This window comes from Physeter macrocephalus, chromosome 10, assembly GCF_002837175.3.
Source record: "Physeter macrocephalus isolate SW-GA chromosome 10, ASM283717v5, whole genome shotgun sequence".
NCBI lineage: Eukaryota > Metazoa > Chordata > Mammalia > Artiodactyla > Physeteridae > Physeter > Physeter macrocephalus.
The window spans coordinates 14,849,685-14,873,074 of record NC_041223.1 but is presented as its reverse complement, the minus strand read 5'-3'; the positions used below and the strand labels follow the sequence as shown (position 1 = coordinate 14,873,074).

The 23,390-nt window shown below is 40.6% G+C and overlaps 2 protein-coding genes across 7 annotated transcripts in view; one reads left to right on the top strand and one right to left on the bottom strand.

Annotated features, from left to right (window-relative positions):
- RMND1 (required for meiotic nuclear division 1 homolog) overlaps window positions 1–6,409 on the bottom strand; it is a 46,931-nt gene extending 40,522 nt beyond the window's left edge. For 4 of the 5 annotated variants that reach the window (XR_003681384.2, XR_008618329.1, XM_024122668.2 and 1 more), the window contains exons 1-2: window positions 6,296–6,409; window positions 799–1,316 (exon numbers count right to left, since the gene is read on the bottom strand). Coding sequence is in view for 3 of the 5 variants with exons in the window: in XM_024122668.2 (XP_023978436.1) it covers window positions 799–1,302 (504 nt within the window). In the remaining 2 variants the exon portion in view is untranslated. Of the gene's footprint in view, window positions 1–798; window positions 1,317–4,950; window positions 5,160–6,295 lie in introns of those variants that run through there. The other variant, XM_028494323.2, reaches the window with a different exon arrangement.
- A 348-nt stretch (window positions 6,410–6,757) lies between these two features.
- On the top strand, window positions 6,758–20,801 carry ARMT1 (acidic residue methyltransferase 1). 2 transcript variants are annotated; one of them, XM_007102488.2, is made up of 5 exons: window positions 6,758–6,861; window positions 9,153–9,258; window positions 9,705–9,949; window positions 15,560–15,725; window positions 19,093–20,801. In XM_007102488.2, the coding sequence occupies exons 1-5, from the start codon at window positions 6,821–6,823 to the stop codon at window positions 19,858–19,860; spliced, it is 1,326 nt and encodes a 441-aa protein (XP_007102550.1). In that variant the 5' UTR covers window positions 6,758–6,820; the 3' UTR covers window positions 19,861–20,801. The 2 variants fall into 2 exon arrangements, with proteins under 2 accessions (XP_007102550.1, XP_028350123.1); XM_028494322.2 differs by having other exon boundaries at window positions 6,787–6,817.
- The last annotated feature ends 2,589 nt before the right edge of the window (window positions 20,802–23,390 follow it).

Below are 23,390 nucleotides of genomic sequence, written 5' to 3'. Positions count from 1 at the left end.
CTGATAGATTCAGAATGCTTCATCAAGTTTTAAATATTCGACATTCCTACTTTTAATGTTGATGGCGACAGACATCAAAGATCCCTTTTCTTCTCTTCTATCCCTTCCTGTTTCATAAACATTTATTAAGTATAAGGCACAGTTTCAAGTATCATGCAAGATACACAGGTTACCGAAGGGCTTGATCCTGACCTTAAATATTTATCATTTAGTGGGCAAATGATAACTGTAGATGAGAAATTCCCATAAACCTCTTAACAGTGAATGAAAACAACCACTTCAACCTTCAAATGATAAAAAAAAGCAAAAACCTTCACTCTGCTTTTTGGATTCCACCTTGCCATGTCCTTTCACCACCCCCTCCCATGCAGTCACCATTGGCTAATGAATGTTTACCTGTCTGCATACTTAATGTAACAAAAATTTTTTAAATTTAATACAGAATTTCTACAGCTTGATTTTTTTTTTAATGGGGGCTTTTTATAGCACTCTTCCTAGAATGGACTTACTACTAGTCTTTTTCAAAATTTCCTTAGGCCACTAACTAATCCTTTCATAAACTATATTTTTATATTTAATTGCCTCTATTTTGCCTTTATATGTACCACTAATTCCTAAAATTAAGATGGTGATTCCCTTTGGAGATGACAGGTTTTACTATTAGGCTTCAAAGATCCTGAAAGAAGTGCTGAGCTGGTGGCTGGCTCTCCTATGTTGGTAGTCAGGCTGAGGTGGGATCCACAGGGGTTCAGACTGATTATTAGGGAACAGAGGCGCCACCACCACAAGTGTTTTTACCTTGTTCACAGGCAGAACTGGAAGGTTGGTCCTGGATGGCTGCCTGGTCCTTGATGCTTTCAGTGGTCTCTTGATTTGCGGAAAGTCTTGTTTAGAAACAAGTGTTTCCGTTGACACAGATGAGGAATGTCTCTTAAGTATTTTTATAAACCACTTAAAACCTAACAGATTTGGTTTGTGAGTCACCTTCCCATGAGTACCAAGGGAGCTCCTAGTTGGAAGGTGCTCTTTTTCATCTTGGTAACGTGCGGTATTTAATGGAGAGAGTACGTTTGTATTTGATATTTTCCGGTTCATTTCCAGGACCTGGGACTTATTCAAACCAACAGCTGCTGTATCAGGAAAGAACAAATTCACGTTCTGACTTCTTGCCAGGGTGTTGCATGTTGTGGTCTCAAATTCCTTAAGTGGTTTTAATGTTCGATGAACAAGCCTTTGGCACTGACGCGCTTTTGATAAAATATAGTGAGATCTGGCCCAGGATCTGAGAAGTCTGGCTGACATTACCACATCTCAAGCTAAAAGAAAAAGAATTCAAAGTTCAAGTTTTTAAATAAAAAATGTTTAAAAAATATACAGTGTTTTCCCAGGTAACAGGTATATTTCTGTAAAACAATTTGCAAAATAGATACATCTTAACTTAAGCCTAGTAAAAGAATGAGGTTAAAAAAATACATACAAGTGTTTTCACCACCTCTCCTTTAGTCAACCTTTAGCCTTCTTTCTGGAAGGTTACAAGACTATAAAGCTATTGAGGGACTTCCCTGGCAGTCCAGTGGAAGTACTCTGCGTTCCCAATGCAGGGGGCAAGGGTTCGATCCCTGGTCTGGAAACTAAGATCCCACACGGCGTGGCCAAACCAAAAAAAAAAGTAGCTTATTTGTCCTTTAAACACATATCATTTTTTTAACACCTTAAAGCAACAGACAATTATTGGTGCCTATCAGAGGTGATGTTTGAATCGGGTTTCAAAAGGGCAGAGGAATCAGCAAGTCAAACGCCCCAGGTAAACAGTATCGTTCACCTGACAAACAGGATGCAACTGCAGGGGAGCCAGGCGTGAGCCGCAGCAGCAGCTGAGGGCTGAACAGGAGCCTGTGGCTGCACCCTAAGTACTGGTCCTAAAGAGTTTCTATAGGGGGCTTCCCTGGTGGCGCAGTGGCTAAGAATCCGCCTGCCAATGCAGGGGACACGGGTTCGAGCCCTGGTCCAGGAAGATCCCACACGTGCCACAACTACCGAGCCTGCGCTCTAGAGCCCACAAGCCACAACTACTGAAGCCCACATGCCTAGAGCTCGTGCTCTGCAACAAGAGAAGCCACTGCAATGAGAAGCCCGCACACCACAACGAAGAGCAGCCCCCGCTCACTGCAACTAGAGAAAGCCCGCAAGCAGCAACAAAGACCCAACACAGCCAAAAATAAATAAATAAATTTTGAAAAAAAAGAAAAAAAAAAAAGGAGTTTCTATAGGGGAGGGAAGTCGGAGCTCTTCACGTGAGACTCACATGGTCAAAAGTACATTTAAGAAACATATCCTTGGTTAAAACTTAGAGGAGGAACTGAGAGAGACTAAGACATAGCTTTCTGAGTACTCTGTCCCCAGCAAGTGCTCTGCTTCACCTCACGACAATCCTGTGAGGTACTTCACAGGGGGAAACCGAGGCTTAGGGAGGCTGACTGCTTACAATCAGTGATTCAGAGACAGAAGGAAATCCCAGGCTTTTCCAGTTCTAAAGACAACACCGTAACCACTGCACATATATTATCTCCCTTTAAAAGGATGAGGGCAAGGATGAGTCACTGCGATATTCAGGAGGTAGAACCTGCTGCTTTCAAAATATCTTCAAAAGTTGGAATTCTCTGTTTAGTTCTAGTCCAACTAGCTATTTTAGTTCACCTTTAGTTAGTACTATTACCTGCCAGTTGAACCAGTGGGTTTTGCGGAACCTAATTCTACAATATTTTAGGAATCTGTTTACACAGACCTGGATTCTTCCATTCTCTTCTAGGAGATTCTTACCTCCAAGCTCTAAATCTTGCCTTCACACAGAGGCTGGGACAAAGAATGTAAAGGCTGCAGGACAAACAAGCGTGCTTTCTATCTTTGCTGAGAAAAACAGAGGGGTAGCATTTAAGGTATCCGACACACACACAAAATTATTTAGGCTTTGTTAAAAACTGGAACACATCTCAGAAAAGTGAAATTTTAATTGCACAAACTAAATTTAAAGCTAAAAATACACTAGACTTTTAATTACACTAAGAGCTCTATATAACATTTTGGGCATCGAACTTCTGTGCTCCACAGTGTCCTTGTCCTATTTCTTGATGGTTTCTACATCCGTGCAGATTGGTGGGGGGGCGTGATCACCGCCCCCACCCCGAGTGATCTCATCTTCCATCCTCCCTTACCCACTCACTCCCAGGGTCTTTCGCTCCGAGCTACATCATGGCCATCTGGCACCTGCGGCTATTGAGCACTTGAAATGTGGCTCAATAAAATTTTTAAAATAATTTTTTTGGGTACCTTGTATTTTATCCTTAATATAAAAAAGTAAAATATCTCAATAATTTTTATATTGATTACTTGTTGAAATAATATTTTTAGATATACTGGGCTAGATAAAATTAACCTCACCTCTTAATTTTTACTTTTAAAGTGTCTAGAAAACGTAAAATGCCGTGTGTGGCTTGTATCGTATTCCTGTTGGAGGGTCCTGCTCTCGACCTGTCATTACCAATATCTGCAACCTCATGTTCTCAATTTCAAGCATTGTACTCTCCAAACACCACCTCTGATCTTTCAGGCTCACTCCTTCTATCACCCAATTCCAACAGCTCTTCAGCCCCAACAGGACCTACAATTAAATGATTCAGCCACTTTTTCACTGTCCCTCACTCCCCACATCACTTCCTCCACACTTAGTTATACTCCGTGGACCTCAAATCCCTTGCACCCCTCTCTTCCACGTACCCACGTGACAAAACCTCAACGTGAATTAAATATAATTCACCCAATTTGTGCCTGGACTCCTGCACCTCAACGTGTCTGGAGACAGACAACCAAGCAGCAACCACCTGGTCTCACTTTAAAATCATGACCACTCACTTCAGGTGGGCCTTTCATGCCGCTCAACGACCTTAAATACTGTACCTCCATACTATATTTTACTTTTTGCTCTCTCCTCGCACCTTCAATGCCTCCTCCTTTCTCATTCTCAATAACGACCTTGCTTCCTCTTTGGTTGACAAAACAGAAATAATCAGGAGAGAACTTCCACCAGCTCTTGCCATCATCCACCTGTCCACCTACTGCTTTTGTGCCCATATACTTTGTCTTCCCTTCTGCTGCTACAGATGAGGTGCCCGTGGTCCCATCTACAGCCAGGTCCTCTGTCTGCACACCGAGTCTCTTCCCTCCCTGCCTACAGAAGACACAGTTAGGCCCTTCTCCCCTCTCTCTCCCATGCTATTTATTTTTCCCTTTTTACTGACACGTTCCTATTAGCATACAACTAGGCTCTGATTTCTCCCACCATATAAGAACAACTCTTCCCCAACCCCCACCTTCCCTTCCATATACTACACTTGTTCTCTGAGCTCCTCTCCTTTTAGAGGAGTTTTATGGCCTCTCTCCATCTCCTCTTCTCTGATTTTTTTTGAACCCACTCCAATTGGGCTTTCATCTCTGTCACTTCACCAAAACCCATTTGTCAAGGCCAGCAATGACCACATTTATAAGTCCTGTGGTCACTTCTCAGTATTCATTTTACCTGACTGACCAGCAACATGTGATACAGCTGATCACTCCACCCTACTCCCTCACTCGCTTCTGGGATACCACGCTGGCCATTTTCATTCTACCTCATTGGCAGGATGTCTCTTTTGCTGGTTTCCCATCCCAAGAATGTAATGTACCAAGGCTCAGTATTTGGGCCACCTTTCTTCTCTACTCTCAGCTCCTGGTGATCTCACCCAATCTCATAGTTTTATATAGTACCTACAATTGATGAATAGCAAATATTTATCCCTAAACTACTCTGATGAGCATGAAAAATGTAACACGCTCAAAACTGAGCTTCTGAAATCTTCCTGCAAATCCTAGTCTTCCCAGTCTCCCCCACTCATGAAATAGCAATTCCATCCTTACCTTTGCTAAGGCCCCAAACCTGCAGTCCACCTTATTCTTCTCTTCCTTCTCCATACCCAATCTGTCAGCAAATCTCACTGGCTTTGTTTGGACTGGTCCTCACCACCAACACTGCCACCACCCTGGTCCAAGCTGCTGTCCTTCCCAGGGATTATTGTCACAGCCTCCGAATTGGTTTCCCAGCTTCTGTTCTTCAGATTCTTCTGAACACAGCAACCAAACTCAAATCGGATTACATCTTCCCTCTTCATAAAATTTGATGATGGCCTCACATTTCACTTGAAATAAAAGCCAAACACCTAAAGATAGACTGCATGGCCCTCCATTCTCTGCCCTTTATCACCACTCTGACATCTCCTCCAGCTTTTTCCCCTCGCTCATTTTGCTCCAGTCACTCTGGTCTCTGGATCTCTGCACTAACTATACCTTATACTCTTCTCCCAGCTGTCTGTAAGCCTCATTCCCTCACCTCCTTCAGACCTCTGCTCAAATGTCTCCTACACAGTGAAGTCTTCCCAGCCACTTCACTTAAAACGCACACCAGCACCCACACTCTAGCTTCCTCCACTTTCTATTTCTGCATTGCATTTCACATCACTTGCAAACACGTTGTGTTCTTAATTTATTAACTCACACAACAAATTATGAACTGAGTTCCTACCATGTGACAGAAATTGTCCTACTTGCTAATACAGCTGAAAATAAAATAGACGAAAATCCCTATCTTTTGAAAGTTACATCACAGTGGGGGTGACAGATAATACACGTGGTAAACCACTAAAATATACATTAAACAGTCACAACGCTACAGGGAAAAAAACAGAAGAGGAAAGGAGATCTTTGTCTCTCTCCTGTAGCACCTAAGCTCCTTGAGGATAAAGATTTGCCTTTTGTTCATGCTGTGTCTCCTGTAACCAGAGTGCCCAGCAAACAGCAGGTATTCAACTCGTATTTTTTGAATGAAATACAAGGCAGCTACTCAGTTCTTAGACACATTTTCTACTTTTTAAGAACATACCAACTAAGAAATCTGTATCAACTAGGCTATGAGTCAATGGATAAATGGCGCTAATCTCTGGAGCACGCCTTCCAATTCCTTAAGCTGCTCAAAATTATTTTATCTTTGCAGTTACCGCTATGCACTGGCTCAAAGAAGGGTTCAGTAGGTGGCTATGGACGGAGTGCTTTTCACTCCCAGCTAAATGACCAAAGATCACTGTCATAGGCAGGGGGCCTCCGCTGTACCGGTGAAACACGTGACGTGAGACATTCAGGGCGGCGGGGAGCAAAGGGCGGACCGCTGTGCGAGACCATACAAGCTCCCAGAACAAGGCAGTGCACTAACCTCTCGGCGGGAAGAACAGACGCGCCAAAGGAGCAAGCTCCGGCGGCTCTGCCGCAGGCAAGAGACAGAGTGCTGGCTGCAGCCCCGCACTCCCCCAGCCAGTCCCAACACCGACCCAACGCCCCGCCCAGCCCCCGACACTGCGCAGGCGCACAGGACTCCTGGCCCAGCGGAGCGTAAGCCGCCCTGTCCACGTGACCGTCGGAGCACGTGACCCGTGCTGCCTCGACCTTATCCGTTCCCTGGTCCCTGCGACGTCCCGGTCCCTGGTTGCTTCCGCCTTCCGCCCGCTTCCTTATTCCGCTTCTCTCGTCGCCCTCAGCAGTCCCCGCCTTCGTCCCCGGAAGATCTCCGCGTCCTCGGCCATTGTTTGTCTCTTCTACGGGCACCAAATAAAGTTTCTTCATTCAAAAGCATTTTTTTAATCCACGTCCCTCCCTTTCTCAGCTCCTCCCCCGCGCCTGCACCGCCTCCTTTCCTGCGGCGGGTGAAACCCGAGCGTTGGCGTGGGGAGCGCGGAAGGTGATGGCGGGGCCTCCGGTGTTTCTCTCGGCACGGGACGTAGGGTTTGTGTCGCTTTCCTCGCCCGCTCCGCTCCTTTTCCTCCTCCCCACTTTTGCAGACAGCTGGGCCTCGTCGGGAACCTGTGGGTACCAGCGGGGAAGCAGCGGCGGGCCGGAGGCGCCTGCTCCCTGCCGCCAGCGAGTTCCATCCCGCTGTCCGGGCTCCGCTTCCCGGGGGCGGTGCCTCGGTTTCTAAAGGCTCGCGGGGAGGCGAGGGCTAGGCGGCCTCTCTCCGGGCTCCAGGCTCGGATCGGCTTTGCAGCTTCTTCCTTGCGCTGATTCGTGGCTTCTTCCCTGCCTACACGGGAAAGGACTGCGAACCTCGACTGAAAATCTCCGCTTACCCCCACCTCTCTCTACAGTGGTGGTTCAGGGGTTTTGATAGCCTTGTATTAATGTGAATCAATTAACGCGTTTTTCAAGTGGTTCGATACTTTTTTTTTTTTTTTTGGTTTTGGTTTTTTTTTAACTTACTCATGACTGTTGAGAATGTATGCCTCCTTTCAGAGTGTTGCAGCGCGTGGCTTTAATCAAATTTAATTAATAAACCTACTTTGGGGGGGTTAAAGTTGTCTGCAAAAGTTAAGGGTCTGAGATCTATCGAGAAATGTGTTTCTTCCTATTGCTGACCAGATTAATTCATAATCCCACCATAAAAAGTGCCTGTATCTTCTTGCGTTTTAGGCATCATGTTATAGATTCTATAAAATTATTATATCTCTCTGTATAAATTGAGAGGCCCAATTTATATTTGAAATATGTCCTTACTGCAAAAGATGGCAAAACACAAGAGCACTTGGAAGAAATTGACCGCACCGGCAGTAGATTGAGGCCAGAGAGGCCAATGTCCCAGAATTTAAGCATGTGCTCACCTTCAGGCAAATATAGGGAGTGTCTGCCTCCTTAAATTTTGAGTCCTAGGCATCTCTGCTCTTACACAAGTCCTAGACCTGAGACCTTACCCTTAGAGATGGAAGCCTCTGAGGAAATTTAGTAGCTGGAAAAATAGAATAATTTTCCAGTTAAGTAAAATCTCAAAGGACTGTCACTTCTTTTCGTATCTGCTGCCTTGGAAAATTCAAGTGTCAATTGAGTTAATATTCTTTCTCTTCTCCCAAGGAATTAGTAGTAATTGTTAAAAGTTAAATTCTGATCAGAGCAGTTATTATGCATATTAAAACCTACTCACTGTAAAACACCACAGAATCAGAAAGCACTTTTCCTATTTTTTTTCTATTTTTTTGAGTTTTATGGTTAACATTTGAAGAAGCCTCTTGAAAAAATACTCAGGGTATATAACTCTATTTTTAAAAATTGCAGTACGGTGTTTGGGTTTTTAGAAGTGTGATGATCCCACATGAAAGTTAGAATAGGAGATTTGGGCAGAAGTATTACAACTTTCTTCATTTTTACTTTGTCTCTGGTGATCTGAAGATACACATGAACTGATCAGTTAAGTTTTGTGCTTTCTATCTAAAAACTGCACAGTACTAAAGTCTTTTTTCTAACCGAATCATGTATGTCCTTAAACTATTTAAACATACAGTGATAATCTGTAACCCTTGATTTTTGCATGTCTAAAGTCAAGAATATCTTTAATTTTTGATTCAGGTATACTCAAGTTTTGTTCCTCTCCAGCTTTCTTCATTCTTTGACACTTTTTGAAAATCTCTAATTTTCTGGTTGGGAGAGCAAGATGGTAATATGCCTTAATTTTGTTTAGGGGCAGAGAGGATGGAAGGAGTTATTAGGCAGGTAAAGAAGGCAGCAAGAAAAACCTTAGAAAAGAATTAAGTTGGCTAAGAGTATAGACAACGAGAAGCAGGTTCATAAATATCTTTCATTATATTTTTCTAGCACAGTAAAGTCTTTCAGGCAGTTTTACATCCATTGCCTCATTCATCTTTCTAAGTAGAAGTCAGTAAGTAATAGACCTAGGAGGAAAGCCTGTTTGATTTTTAGGATAACTCTTTTTCAGTCCTATCACATTGTTAAACTAGTTTCTGATTAAGGAAAATAAAAGGAATACAATGAGAAAGCTAAGAAAGATTAAGTGGACTCAAGGGTAGAGCCTGGAATTTGAGGCACAAAGAGTGCTTAGCTTTTACGGTGTATCAGAGAGGTTTTCAGATTTTCCTGTGTTACTGTAGGGGTTGGGCAATGCTGGTTTACTTTACAGGGCTTGTATGAGAAGGAATTTGAATTTAAATGAGGTGTTCCAAAAACTGAAAGATGACCAGCCTTCTAGTGTTAATGCTACTAAGTAATATACTGTGTATATGACTCTTTTCTAGGTCATTTGCATATCTTACAGTTAAAGACAGATTACCACAGATCTTAACCAAGGCTATTGATACATTGCATCGACATAAAAGTGAATTTTTCGAGAAACATGGAGAGGTAAGAATTGTGTTTTAACATTAATTCTTTTTTGGTTAACTCTAACGGAAACACAATAAACAGTTTTCCCTCTGTGGTAATGGTCATTCCACCTGGAGATAAGTTCATATGGTGAAACTTTAAAAAAAAAGGCAGGCTAGATAAAGCAACATAATGTTGATAAGAGATCTGTGTTGTTCTTTGATTTTTCAACTTAAGAATTCTAAATTTAAATGTTTATGATAGTTTTTGAAAGATATAAAATGTAGTTTTGAAATGTATTAGTTTTTTTCTTCTTAAATTTAGATACATAAAAATTTGCTACCCTAGAGGAATTATGTATATATGTGTGTACATATATACTTATATTTGTAGTTGAAATACTTATATATATTAATTACATGTAAACTTTTCATATATATGTGTGTGTGTGTGTATATTTTTTTCTTCCCCCTGTATTTCTGCAGAAAGGCCTGGAAGCTGAAAAGAAAGCAATTTCTCTTCTTTCTAAATTACGGAATGAATTGCAAACAGATAAACCAATTGTTCCTTTGGTTGAGAAGTTTGTTGATACTGACCTATGGAATCAGTACCTAGAATATCAACAGAGCCTTTTAAATGAAAGTAATGGAAAACCAAGGTGGTTTCTCTCACCGTGGTTGTTTGTAGAATGCTACATGTATCGTAGAATTCATGAAGCAATTATCCAAAGGTAAGTATATAGCAATCAAATAACAAATGTTTTAGATAATTTGTGCTTTTTTAAAAATTATAAAATGGTAAGTTTTAAAATAAAAACCAGTAGAAGCCTGTATTCAGTTCAACAGATATTAATGGCACTATTGGATATTTCTGTGAATGTTGTTGCTGTAATACATTCTTGGCAATTATAATCCACTTGCCCAGAATAGACCTAAGATTGAATATCTGAATAGGATATTCAGATATAAAAATCCTTATAAAAACTTACTTATTGGGCTTCCCTGGTGGCGCAGTGGTTGAGAGTCTGCCTGCCGATGCAGGGGACGCGGGTTCGTGCCCCAGTCTGGGAAGATCCCCCAGGCCGCGGAGCGGCTGGGCCCGTGAGCCATGGCCGCTGAGCCTGTGCGTCCGGAGCCTGTGCTCTGCAACGGGAGAGACCACAACAGTGAGAGGCCCGCGTACCACAAAAACAAACAAACAAACAAACAAAAACAAAAAAGAAACTTATTTGTAGAGTAAAACAAAATGTACCTATTGAGCAAAAGATGTTAATTTGAAATATTTATATAAAAAATCAAGACAGGACAAAGTAAGCATATGTTTTGTTTATAAAAATAGATAATATGTCAGAATTATTTGGTGAAAGGAGTCACTACATTGTTTTATGCACTATCTTAATAATTTTTAACTCTTTTTTTAACAGCTAGATTAGAAAAAAATAATTTTTAAAAATTAATTTGTTTATTTTTTTTGTCCGCGTCGGGTCTTAGTTGTGGCACACAGGATCTTCGTTGTGGCGCGCGGACTTCTCTCTAGTTGTGGCGTGCGGGTTTTCTCTAGTTGTGGCACACGGGCTCCAGAGTGGGTGAGATTAGTAGTTGGGGCACATGGGCTTAGTTGTCCCATGGCATGTGGGATCTTAGTTCCCTGACCAGGGATCGAACCTGCATCCCCTGCATTGGAAGGCGAATTCTTTACCACTGGACCACCAGGGAAGTCCTCCAAATAATTTTTTATAGGTTTGTTTGTACTAATTTAATTTTTCCTAGGAAAATTCTGACAGAGAACTGACCTGTAGAGCAGAAGAAAGTGTAATATGGATCATTCTTTTAGCTCAAAGGTTACAGAAATACAGGTTTGCTGAATAAGAGGAATCCTTTGGTATCTGTTCCTAAATATAGCATAGGATAATTGAAAACAATCAATTAAACCAGCACTACTATTAAAATAAAAAGATGACTTTGGGGAACATGCGTAAATTTGAGTCTGTTCACTATTTTTTTTCTGTCTTCATCTTTATAAATTATTTTAAAGTCAAAAGTTTTTGTATTTGCTGAATGAGTATGTTTTAGGTCTTGTGCTCTAAAAGTAGAATATAATGTGAAAAAGACAGCACATTTTCTGGCTCCCAGATCCAAGCAAAAGACTATAGCAAACACTAGGCATTGTCATATATTGAACACCAGCTCCGTTCTAGTTACTTTGCAACCCAGTGAAGCATAGGTATTATGATTTCCATTTTACAGTGGAGGAAACTGAGGCTCAAAGAGATTAGTAACTTGCCCAGGGCTGCATGGTTAGTAAATGGTAGAGCCAGTATTTGAGCCTGGTCTGTAAAATCGGATTAGAACCCTCCTCAAACAAGTAGTACATTTGGATATCTTTCCAGGACTAAGGTTAGTCTGACGTTCTGGGTGATGGTTTCATAACTTTGGAAAATATCCATGGTATTAGACAAAGCTGCTGAAGTGTTGAAATGCTGAGTGGCACCCTGATCAGGCTTAGTGGAGTTTGGAAGTTAGAAAGGTAAAAGGAATGCTGTTTCTGAGTTTGATTTTAGAGGCAGATCAGGTTCAGAGAATGAAAACTCTAAGGCAGGAGCTTTCAAACCTGGCTGCACATTTGTCACCCAGTTGGGGAAAAGTTTTTTGTTTTGTTTTTAAACATACAGATTTGGAAATTGTTACATTAAATCCTGATGATTTGTCTGTGGTGGGGCCTGCATATCAGTTTTTCTTTCCAGGCCCCAGGGAGACCCACTGTCACCTTACAGTTTCGTAAGGGATGAAGCCATGAGCCGTGCGTGGCTTTATGTGCTCACACAGCTTCCTGACTGCACAGCTGCCGGGCCTTTACAGAGGGCTTTGCTGCACTTTGTGCTGTTTTCACATGTGAACCCACTGATGGATTCAGCTATTGCCACCACAGATGTTTGCCGTGTGGGGCCTTGGTTCCAGACGCTGGATCTTCACACTTAGATAAGACCTGGTTTAAAAATCTTTGGGGAGGGCTTCACTGGTGGCGCAGTGGTTGAGAGCCTGCCTCCCGATGCAGGGGACACCGGTTCGTGCCCCGGTCCGGGAGGATCCCACGTGCCGCGGAGCGGCTGGGCCCGTGAGCCATGGCCGCTGAGCCTGCGCGTCCGGAGCCTGTGCTCCGCAACGGGAGAGGCCACAGCAGTGAGAGGCCCGCGTACCGTAAAAAATCAAACAAACAAAAAAAAGGGGTAGAGGCAAAATTCAGCTTTAAGTTCCAGGAATGAGAATATTAGTCAGCCATGGATGTGGAACTCTCCTAAGGTGATCTCTGTGGCAGATATTTGAAGGTCCGGGGATTTGTCTGATATTGTACCATACTCAGGTGTCAGGTCAGTGCAAAGAAAGGCTGTCCTACAGCAAAACTAGCACTGAGGTAGTTTGTTTTAATTGAAGTACAGTGATTTACAATATTGTGTTAGTTTCAGGTGTACAGCAAAGTGATTCACATAAATATATATGTGTGTGTATATATATTTTAGATTATTTTCCATTATAGGTTATTACAAGATATTGAATATAGTTCTTTGTGCTATGTAATAAATCCTTATTGCTTATCTATTTTACGTATAGTAGTTTGTATCTGTTAATCCCATACTCCTAATTTATCACTACCCCTGAAGTAGTTTTTAAGTGTCCAATTTGTTAGGGCTCTTACAGGAAGAATTCCTATCCTGTGTCAGTGACCCCTCCAGAGTGACCAAAGAATGGTCTTCCTAACTTTTGCAGGATCCCAAAGCACACATTAGCTTTAAGATATGTTTCTGTTGATTTTGCCCCTTACACTGAAACATACTTCTAATTTTCGTTGTCAAGATGTATATTTTGGTTTTTTTTAGAGTTAAATGGTTGAATAATCTGCAAATCTAAATTAAGATTCAAAGTTTTAGCCATATGTAAAATTTAAATATATTAAATAAATATACTTCAGATAGTGAAAAATGAAAGTACGGAGAAAATGGCAGACATGTTTAAGCTTTTATTAAAGTGTGATATACATGCAGAACAGTGCACATGTCTTAAGTGTTCAGCAGTCTTTACCAGCACATGCTGTGTCCCCAGTGGCTGGATCAAGAGGCAGCATTTAGGCCCCTTTGGATCCACTTCTAGTCACCACCATCACTGCCCCTTAAGGGTATCCACTATCCTGACCTGCATTAGTTGTGCCTGTTTTTAAACTTCATTTAAATGAAATTTTATGGAAGTAGTTCTGTGTCTGGTTTCTTTTACTCAGCATTACATTGGTGAGACGCATCCATACTGTTGCATATAATTGTAAACCATTAGTTTTCATTGCTGTATAGTATTGCATGATATGAATACATGACAATCTGTTGACCTGTTCTATTGTTGATGGATATTTGAGTAGTTTCCAGTTTGGGGTTATTATGAAGAGTGCTGCTACAAATACTCGAACACATATTCTTGGTGAACATACGTGTGTGTTTCTGTTGCGTATATACCTGGGAGAGAACCCCTGGGTCATTGTGTACACATATACAGCTATAGTAGATTCTAAAATAACAAACATTTTAAAATCTGAAATCATTTATAGCTATGTGAGTTTGCTCTCTTAAATATAAGGCACAAGTTCTCATTCTTAACATGAGGTGTGACTTTAAATTAATGAAGGATTTGTTAATAAAGCACTAGGACAAGGGTCCACAAACTTTATCTGTGAAGGGCCAGATAGTCAATCTTTTAGGCTTTGGAAGACACATGGTCTTTGTTGCAGCTGCTCGGCTCTAGCGGTGCCAAAGCAGCCATAGGCAGTATGTAAATGAGCATGGCTGTGTTCCAATAGAACATCAGTTATAGACCCTGAAATTTGAATTTCATGTGTCACAAAATCTTTTAAAATTTTTTCCAACTCTTCAAGAATGTGCAAACCATTCTGAGCTTGCAGATCAATTACAGAACAGGCGGTGGGCCAGAGGGGGTCTGCAAGCTGCAGTCTGCTGACCCCTGCAGTTGAACCCACGCATCCAAATAATTTTTGTCCTTTTAAGTCACCTCGAGAGACTGATTCACTTCAGCAATGCTGCCATTGCTAAAAACGTCTTTTAATTCTTTGGAACTTCTTTCAGAGCCAGTTTACAAACCTCAAAAAAAGATTAGTCTCATTATTTTTTAGTCACTCCTCATTTTTGATCAAAAATATTTTATTCCATTTGATTTACATGCCTCATTCTACTGAAATTGCTCTGAGTGACTTTTGGCTGTTTCCAAAAACAAATTAAACTCCAAAGGATGAAGGTATACTGTCACTGATAGGACGTTTAATAATGTGCCACAGGTTCTGAAGAAAATCCCCAGAGAGGAATTCCAAAAGTGCTTTGAGCAATGGCAACATTCTTGGACTAAGGGTGTAGCTTCCCAAGGTGACTGACTGAGAAGGGAGGCAGCCATCATTTGGATGTGTAAATTCTGGTATGTTTTTGGTTTTGATTTTAGTCAATCCCATTGCATCAGCCATATTGCCTTTTTACCCTAAGGTAGAAGACCCATGGAAAAAGTAGCTAATTTTGAAGAACAGATGATCTGAATCTTGTTGACATTTGATTCTGTAAAGTCTTTTATGTTAGTATTTCTGTCTTCTGAGTTATGTTTTTCTTAGGCCAGTATTAATATTATTTGATCTCTCATTGGACAACATGAAGATGTAGCCATGGCACATACATCACCATTGGTCAAAGTCAACTTGGGAGTAAAAGTTGCTAAAAAATTAAAAATCTACACATAAATGATCAAAATTTGTCATTATAATAAAATTTACATTAATATTGTCTGATCTATCTCAAGTGGTCATTGGGTTCCCATAATCTGTATTTGACTCTATTAGTAATCACTACATTGTATTCAACTATTCTGTTTATATGTTTGTTACTTGGAACCTGGCCACCCTGAGCACCCAAAAGAATGTTTGTTGAACTAAAGCAATTGTCTTGAAATTTTGTTTCTTTTTCTCCTTTTGCCCTGAAAACCCACTGGGTAAGTAATTATAGATACAGTCCCTATAATTACTTAATGCTTGCAGTAAAATATTTGATTAAGGAACATTTGACAATTAGTTAAAATGAGTGTGGGGATTTATTTTTGCATAATTTGTTTAATTTGATTTATTTTGTGTAATTTGATTATTATTTTTGTGTAACTTGATCTATGTTAAACCTAGTAAAAATTACCAGTAATTTTTTAGATGGGATGCTATACTATTCTCTTTCCTTGCAGTTACCCAAATGTTAAAAAAAAAAGAAGGTACAGAGTTATATAAATGTTTTACTTATGCTTTTTTCCTACTTTAGTCCACCAATCGATGACTTTGATATATTTAAAGAATTAAAAGACCAAAATTTCTTTGAGTCTCAGGAATCTATCATTGCTTTATGTACTCACCTGCAAGAGTTGATGAAAACTATTGAAGACCTAGATGAAAATCAGCTGAAAAATGAGTTTTTTAAAGTTCTTCAGGTAAATGTAATAATCTCCTGAGTTTATTTAAATAGGTGAAAAATAAACTGGTACACGTTTAACAGCAAAGCATATTTACATAGTCATTTAAGTTATCAGTGATCATTTTTTATCATTTTAATAATTATCTATCTGAGAGATGAAAATCCGTTTAATCTCTGAAAAGGGGTTTTGAAGTTTCTTCTACTCCCAGTGGAGGTTTTAGTGGTACAGGAGTCATCTGGCTTCATAGCTCTGTCATTCTTGAGAGATACTGAAGTTCAGTCATCTGATCGGCCCAGCCCGACTTGGCTTTGAATATTGGCCGTGTCACTTACTTACTTGTGTTTGGACCTGAAGCAAGGTACTTGATGTTTCTGAGCTTCAGTTTCCTCATCGGTTAAGTGAGGGTGGTACTCTGTGCCTCATAATTTGACCTGAGAATTAAACTAGCTTCGTTCCTGTAAGTGTTGGGCACAGAGTGGAGCACAGCTGTCGTGCAGTTGTCATCAGCAGGTGGAAACAATCGGGTGGCCCATGGCCTATTTCATATGGTTTTATTACATTTCTTCATCTATCTTAAGTTTAGTTTTGAATTCTCATTCAAAACATCCTAAAATTTAAAATGTATCATTATCATCAGAACTATTTGAAAGTATGTGGTTTTACACAGCAGTTTCCCCAGCCCTTACTTCCGGGAAGATGTTCGAAACATTTCCAGAAAGAGATGTTTGAAGGTGCTCGGAAGAGAAATAAAGCGGGGAAGGGGGACCTGGAGTGGTGGGGGAGGGGCGTGGAGCTGCAGTTTAAGCCGTGCCCCCAGGGAAGGGCCTGCTGAGGAGGGGGGCGGGCCCCGAGGCAGGTGAAGGAGGGGGTCCCCTCACGTCTGGGTGGAGCTTCCTGCGGAGCCCTGAGCCGGGGAGGCTGCCAGGTGTGTGGGAGACCCTGCCAGGGAGGCATCAGGGGATGGGGAGCAGAGGTGAGAGGGCCTGCGGGCCGGGGCCGCACGGAAGCCAGGCTGCCTCCGGAGCAAGGGCGAGGACTTTGGTTTTTACTCACAATGAAGCGGGAAGCTGTTAGAGGGTTTTGCTCAGAAGAGTACTTTGGTTTTTACTCACAATGAAGCGGGAAGCTGTTAGAGGGTTTTGCTCAGAAGAGTAACTTTTTAAAAAAAATAAATTTATTTATTTTATTTATTTACTTTTGGCTGCGTTGGATCTACTTTGCTGCGATCGGGCTTTCTCTAGTTGCAGCGAGCGGGGGCTACTCTTCGTTGCGGTGCGTGGGCTTCTCACCGTGGTGGCTTCTCTTGTTGCGGAGCGCGGGTTCTAGGCGCGCGGGCTTCAGTAGTCGCAGCACGTGGGCTCTAGAGCGCAGGCTCGGTAGTTGTGGCACACGGGCTAAGTAGTTGTGGCTCGCGGGCTCTAGAGCGCAGGCTCAGTCGTTGTGGTGCAGGGGCTTAATTGCTGCGCAGCATGTGGGATCTTCCCAGACCAGGGCTCGAACCCGTGTCCCCTGCATTGGCAGGTGGATTCTCAACCACTGCACCACCAGGGAAGCCCAGAGGAGTAACATTAAGTGACTTATTTCAAGGATTACTTCTGAGGACAGACCGAAGGCACAAGGGTGGAAATGGGGAGATTTGTTACTACAGTGACTCAGGTGAGGGCAGACTGGACCAAGTTGGTAGCATCAGAGATGGTAAATGTCACCAGATTCTGGATATACTTTGAAAGTAGAGGCTGCTGAATGTGCTGATAGTTGTGGGATGTGATAAAGTCCTGATGAAACTTTGAGGGCGAGCAGAGTAAGCTGAATGATGAAGCAGGAAAGGCATATTTTGAGTTTGGAAGAAAAGTGGTCATGGTTCTGTTAACTCATAAACCGGAGTGTTATTTCCCCCTCTCACTATTATACTTAGCTTAGAGTTAGAAAAGAAAAGAAAAAAAAAAAAATCAGCATGTCACTTCCTGCCCCTAGCCAGCCCATTCTTTTGGGAAATAATCTTCTTTGAATATGTTCTTTGTCCCCTAAGTATAATAAATTGTGAAGAAGAAAGCGTACTGATCTATCTTCTGTCATCTAGTTCAGCCAGCTAGCCCAAACTGCCACCCTTCTCCCACGTAAAGGAAGCTAGAGGTGTCCCCATCAGTGCTCACGGTGACCAGCAGGTTACCTTCCTACAGGAAGCCTGAAGGTGTCTTAGTTTCTAGGGAATTATTGATGTTTTTAAAAGCCACAGCACTCCACCACTGTTCACACAAATATTTCAGTGTCAACTTCATCAAACACTGTTCTAGATGCCGGGCATGTGGTGCTGAGGAAAACAGGCTAGTCCTTGTTGTCATTGAACTTGTAATCCTGAAGGAATATAAACAAATAATGGCACAAATAAATACAGAATTACAGACTGGAAGATGATCTGAAGGAAATGTGCCATAGGCCAACAGAGACCCTGACCTCAGCTGGAGAGTGCCGTCACGTGTGCTGTTGTATGTTTCTTCATCAAATTTGGACACTTGAGTTATCTTTTTTTAAAAATAATATTCTTGGTTGGAACATGCACTTTCCTCTTATTTTGAATCACAGAATACTAGAGCCTGTTTGGGCTAATATTTATTGAATACTTCTGTATGCCAGTTTTTGGGTACATTACTTACATGCATTATATCAAATACTCAGAATAACTCTACGAGCTGAGTGCTATTATTATCTCATTTTTCAGTTGTGGAATTTGAGCCTTAGAGCTTAATTTACCATGGTTGTTTATTGGAGATGCTAGGATTTGAACCCAGGTCTGTCTGATTCTAGAGCCTACAGTTCTAAACATGTAATTTTAGTTAGAGCTTAAAAAAATGGGGCTACATACCATTTCCTACAAAATAAACTTGAGTATTTCAAAGTGGAATAATAGAGAGTTGGAAGAATCTTTAGTTATCACCGTGTTCAATTTCTTTATTTTACAAGTGAGAGAACTAAATCCCAGAAAAGTTGCCAGGTCCTAAGGATTGGGGAATTTTTATTTTCTCTTGCCTCTGGATTATAAAGTAAACTTTGTAGCCTCATTTTACAGCATCTGATCATGTTCTAATAATATCTGCAAGATGCAAAAACTTTCACTCTGATTAAACGATGTGAGTGCTAAAATTATTCAAACTGTTTTTTTTCTTAAGTTCATTGCATCCTGGCTAAAGTTTCATTGTTTTACCTTTTTTATACAGTATACTTAGAGAAAATGTAGATTGGGTGGACATTTTATATGAAGAGTTTTATTTTAAGAATTTTATGAATACTTTTAGCAACCCCACCTCCCATTACATCCTACGTAATAGAGTTTTTGTTGGTTATTCACAAGAAGGGTAAATGTTTTGTGCTTTTTCTTTTTCAGATTTCGCTGTGGGGAAATAAGTGTGATCTGTCTCTATCAGGTGGGAAAACTATTTCTCAGAAGACCAATTTAATAAATTCTTTGGAAGACCTAAAACCTTTCATTTTAGTGAATGACATGGAACATCTTTGGTCATTGCTTAGCAATTGCAAAAAAAAAAGAGAAAAAGCATCTATTACTCGAGTGGATATTGTTCTGGATAATTCTGGGTTTGAACTTGTTACAGATTTAGTATTAGCTGACTTACTGTTGTCCTCTAAACTGGCTACTGAGATCCATTTTTATGGGAAAATGATTCCATGGTTTGTTTCTGATACTACTCTACATGATTTTAACTGGATAATCAAACAACTAAAACATTCTAATCATAAGTGGGTGTCCAAATGTGGGGTTGACTGGGAAAACCATATTAAAATGGGCAGATGGGTTTACCTCGATCACATGTTTTGGACTCTGCCTCATGAATTCAGTGCAATGCCTCAAGTCGCTCCTGACTTATATGCTACACTACAAAAGGCACATTTAATTTTATTTAAGGGTGATTTGAATTACAGGAAGTTGACGGGGGACAGAAGATGGGAATTTACCATTCCATTTCATGAGGCTTTGAATGGCTTCCACCCTGCACCTGTCTGCAGTATAAGAACATTAAAAGCTGAAGTTCAGGTTGGTCTGCAGCCTGGGCAAGGTGAACAGCTCACAGCTTCTGTGCCCAACTGGTTGACCATTGGGAAATATGGAATATTTCAGTTTGATGGTCCACTTTGACTTGGTGTAGGAACTCTCAGTTGGGTAGAAAGATCTGACAGTCACTCTTCATCCCCAGAAAAGCTCTGGGAAGCTTGGCTTCTCAGTGCTCTTTTACACACACTCTCATGCTTTCTCCTTGGAACGTTTTGCCCCACTACATTGTTTTGGGGATAGGTGGATTACACTGGTTACAGATAGTTACATTTATGTTGGAATTTTAGTAACTTATTTCAAGTTCAATGCATCATTTCAAATGGTTTTAATGAACTTATTTTTAATTGGGCAGAAATATAAGTGAATTCTGCTTTAAAAGTTAACATTTTAAAAAATACTATGCTGCATGGTATTTAATATTCTAGGAGGCATGGAATTTTACTCAACTTGATTTTGGGCTCTAGAGATAAGGGCTCAGTGAAGATATATTTACATGTTAAATATGCTTTGTAAAGAGAGGCATTTCTTAACAACTGTGATATCTGAACACACGAAAGTAGAACTTACCTCATAAGTTAATTCTCAATTTGTTCTCCTTGAATTTTATTTCATTTCAATGACCTGTATTATTTGCACGCATTTGTATTTTGATTGACCTGTAGAATGGATGGTAGGAAACACACAATTGAACAGAATGAAACAATAGTACTTGAAGAAATGTAATATCTTTTACATTCTATTTGTGATGTCCATAATCAACTGAAATATGTTATTTTAACACATAAGTGTTTTAAATGAATGGGATTGCTCTACGGTTTAAAAAAAATGCTTTGAGTAGGAAAGATTCTTCTGCATTGACTTTGTACTACCAACGAGTTAATTCACCTTTTATAATCTTACACATTTATTGGTGATCACAGCTATTAAAGACTAAGTTTCAGGTCAGTTTGTTTTGAAACTGAAATTGGAAATAAACCTGGGAATGTTTTCTTGCACCAGAATAATAAAATGAATTGTAAATTGTACTGAAAATCTCACTGGTTTTATCTTCCAGTGGGGGAAGGTCAAGAAGGGAAGATTAAAAATGAGGTCTTTATGATGAAGAAACTCATAATGTATATTATAGATGTTGTCCAGACAGTTGTTAAATTATGTCACTTAAACGAAGTGATAGTCTGTGCCCTTGCTAAGTGCTTAAAATTTTTTTGGTAAAATGTTTATATAAAGCTGCACATTTTGAATTTACTCATTTCCTTATCTACATGTGTTCCTGTTTTAAACATTGTTACTAAAATACTGAGCACATGAGAATTACTTGCAGACACTTGCCATAAATTAGAACACAATTGTGTATTTGTATTGACTTCATAGCCACAGCAGGAGCTATGGTATAATACATTACTTTTTTCCAAAGCATGGGATTTTTTTTCTATGTTTATGTTTTATTAAGAACATGAGATTATGAGGAAGTAGTTCACCCTCTCCTACAAGAAAGAGAGCAAGGAAGCAAACTAGAGCAAGAAGATGGCATCATGGAAGAGGAAGTCAAGACGGCATTTTAAAAAATGCTTATTTAGCAGGAGGGAGGGGCCTGCTGGAGTTTCACCAATTGATTTTTTTTGTTTATAATTTTTATTTTTTATCTTTATTTATTTTTGGGTCTTCGTTGCTGCACGCGGGCTTTCTCTAGTTGCGGCGAGCGGAGGCTACTCTTCCTTGCGGTGCGCGGGCTTCTCATTGTGGTGGCTTCTCTTGTGGAGCATGGGCTCTAGGCGTGCGCGTTTCAGTAGTTGTGGCTCGCGGGCTCAGTAGTTGTGGCTTGGGGGCTCTAGAGCGCAGGCTCAGTAGTTGTGGCACACGGGCTTAGTTGCTCCGCGGCATGTGGGATCTTCCCAGACCGGGGCTCGAACCCATGTCTCCTGCATCGGCAGGCGGACTCCCAACCACTGCGCCACCAGGGAAGCCTCATTTGTATATTTTTGGAGAAGTGTCTTCAATTCTTTTCTCCATTTAAAAATTAGATTATCTTTTATTGTAAGAGTTTTAATTTTTAAAATTATGTTATTTTTATTTTTGGCCATGTTTCCATGCGTCATGCGGGATCTTAGTTCCCCAACCAAGGATCAAACCCTTGCCTCCTGTGGTGGAAGCGCAGTCTTAACCACTGGACTGCCAGGGAAGTCCCAAGAGTTTATGTTTACTTATTTTTTATTGTAAGAGTTCTTATATCTTTTGCATACAAGTCTCATCAGATATATAATTTGCAAATATTTTCCCCCATTCTATGGGGTGTCTTTGTTTGCAGCACAAAAGTTTTGCATTTTCATGATGTCTTTATGTTTCTCTTTTGTTGCAAAAAACTGCTTCTTAACATCACCTAAGGGCCTCTGAAATGAGGCCGGAGACACGCAATGGACAGGCCTCTGCCTGTCGCCTTCTCCTGCTTCCCCACCTGTGTCTACCCCAGCAAATTTGGCCTATTTACTATGTTTGGTGTAGGTACAGAGGAGTACGATGAGGGAAGCTGGGGCTCTGGAGTCAGCTGGGGGTGAATTTTCCACCGAAGAGCTGAGGTATCTTGGGAAACTTTCCTAAAATAGCATCTTCAATTGTTTCAACTGCTAACAATACCATACTTGCTTAAGTATGAAGTAACTCCTGGGTAAAGCAGCCTATAAATTTCATGCAACACTTTTTTAGCAAGACATAGATCCAGTATCTTAGGTATATTATGATGAAAACGTGGATGAAGGGCAGGTAAATAATTAGGTGGAGGATGGCGGTTTATACTCCATTGATTTATGTTACTTTTTGATTAGACAGCAAATGAACAAGATTTCTTGAGATGACCCAGCTTTTTTCTGTAATTCAAGATGGCATTTTGGTGTTTGATAAAATGCAGTAATGCTTTTGAACTTTTTAATAGCCAGAACCCGTGTTGTTCAACCTCAAGGTCATGTTTCTATAAAAGAAATTCCCACTGCAAAAGGCAAAACCAACGTAATTCAAACCATTTTCTTAGATTTTAAGAAAACCCTAGGGTGAATTGAAAACACAGTTCAGAGTTAGAATTATTAAAATTTCCTCTCCCACCCATTTTCCTAACAGCCCCCTCTGCCCAAGCCCTCACTGAGCCTTGTTCTGGAGCCTCTAACTCCACAAAACTTTCTCCCCTCTACTTTCCTATTTCCCTGGACTGGGTGTGGGGAGTCGAGGAGACTCTGAACACTTCTACACATGCGTGTCTTGCTACCTTGATAAAGTGCTGATGCAGTGTCTGACATTTATGGTATGCGATAAACGATATCCTGACATTACAGAAAATGAATAAAGCAGAGGGAAAAAAATGAGAAAAATAATAAGGATGTTATTCCACCACTTCCAATACTCCTGTTAAGATTTGGATGTATTTCTTTCTCCATGCCTAGACATATTTTTTACATTTTTAAGACAAAACACAAAAACCAGGTTTGTACTATTTAAATTAAAAATAAAATTCTGAAGTGGTTTTCCAGCTTCTGAAGTTTTAGTTTGGTTAATTGGTTTTGTTGTTGTCATTTTACTTTTGTAATTTTTGTCTAGTTTGCTATAATTAGTTCCGGCTGGAGGGATGG

Excerpts from the sequence above, each read along its gene's own strand:
- ARMT1 (XM_007102488.2), top strand. The coding sequence starts at position 6,821 with ATGGCGGGGCCTCCGGTGTTTCTCTCGGCACGGGACGTAGG. Across the intron at positions 6,862-9,152 it reads CTCTCGGCACGGGACGTAGG|GTCATTTGCATATCTTACAG; the intron begins GTTTGTGTCGCT and ends ACTCTTTTCTAG. Across the intron at positions 9,950-15,559 it reads CATGAAGCAATTATCCAAAG|TCCACCAATCGATGACTTTG; the intron begins GTAAGTATATAG and ends TTCCTACTTTAG.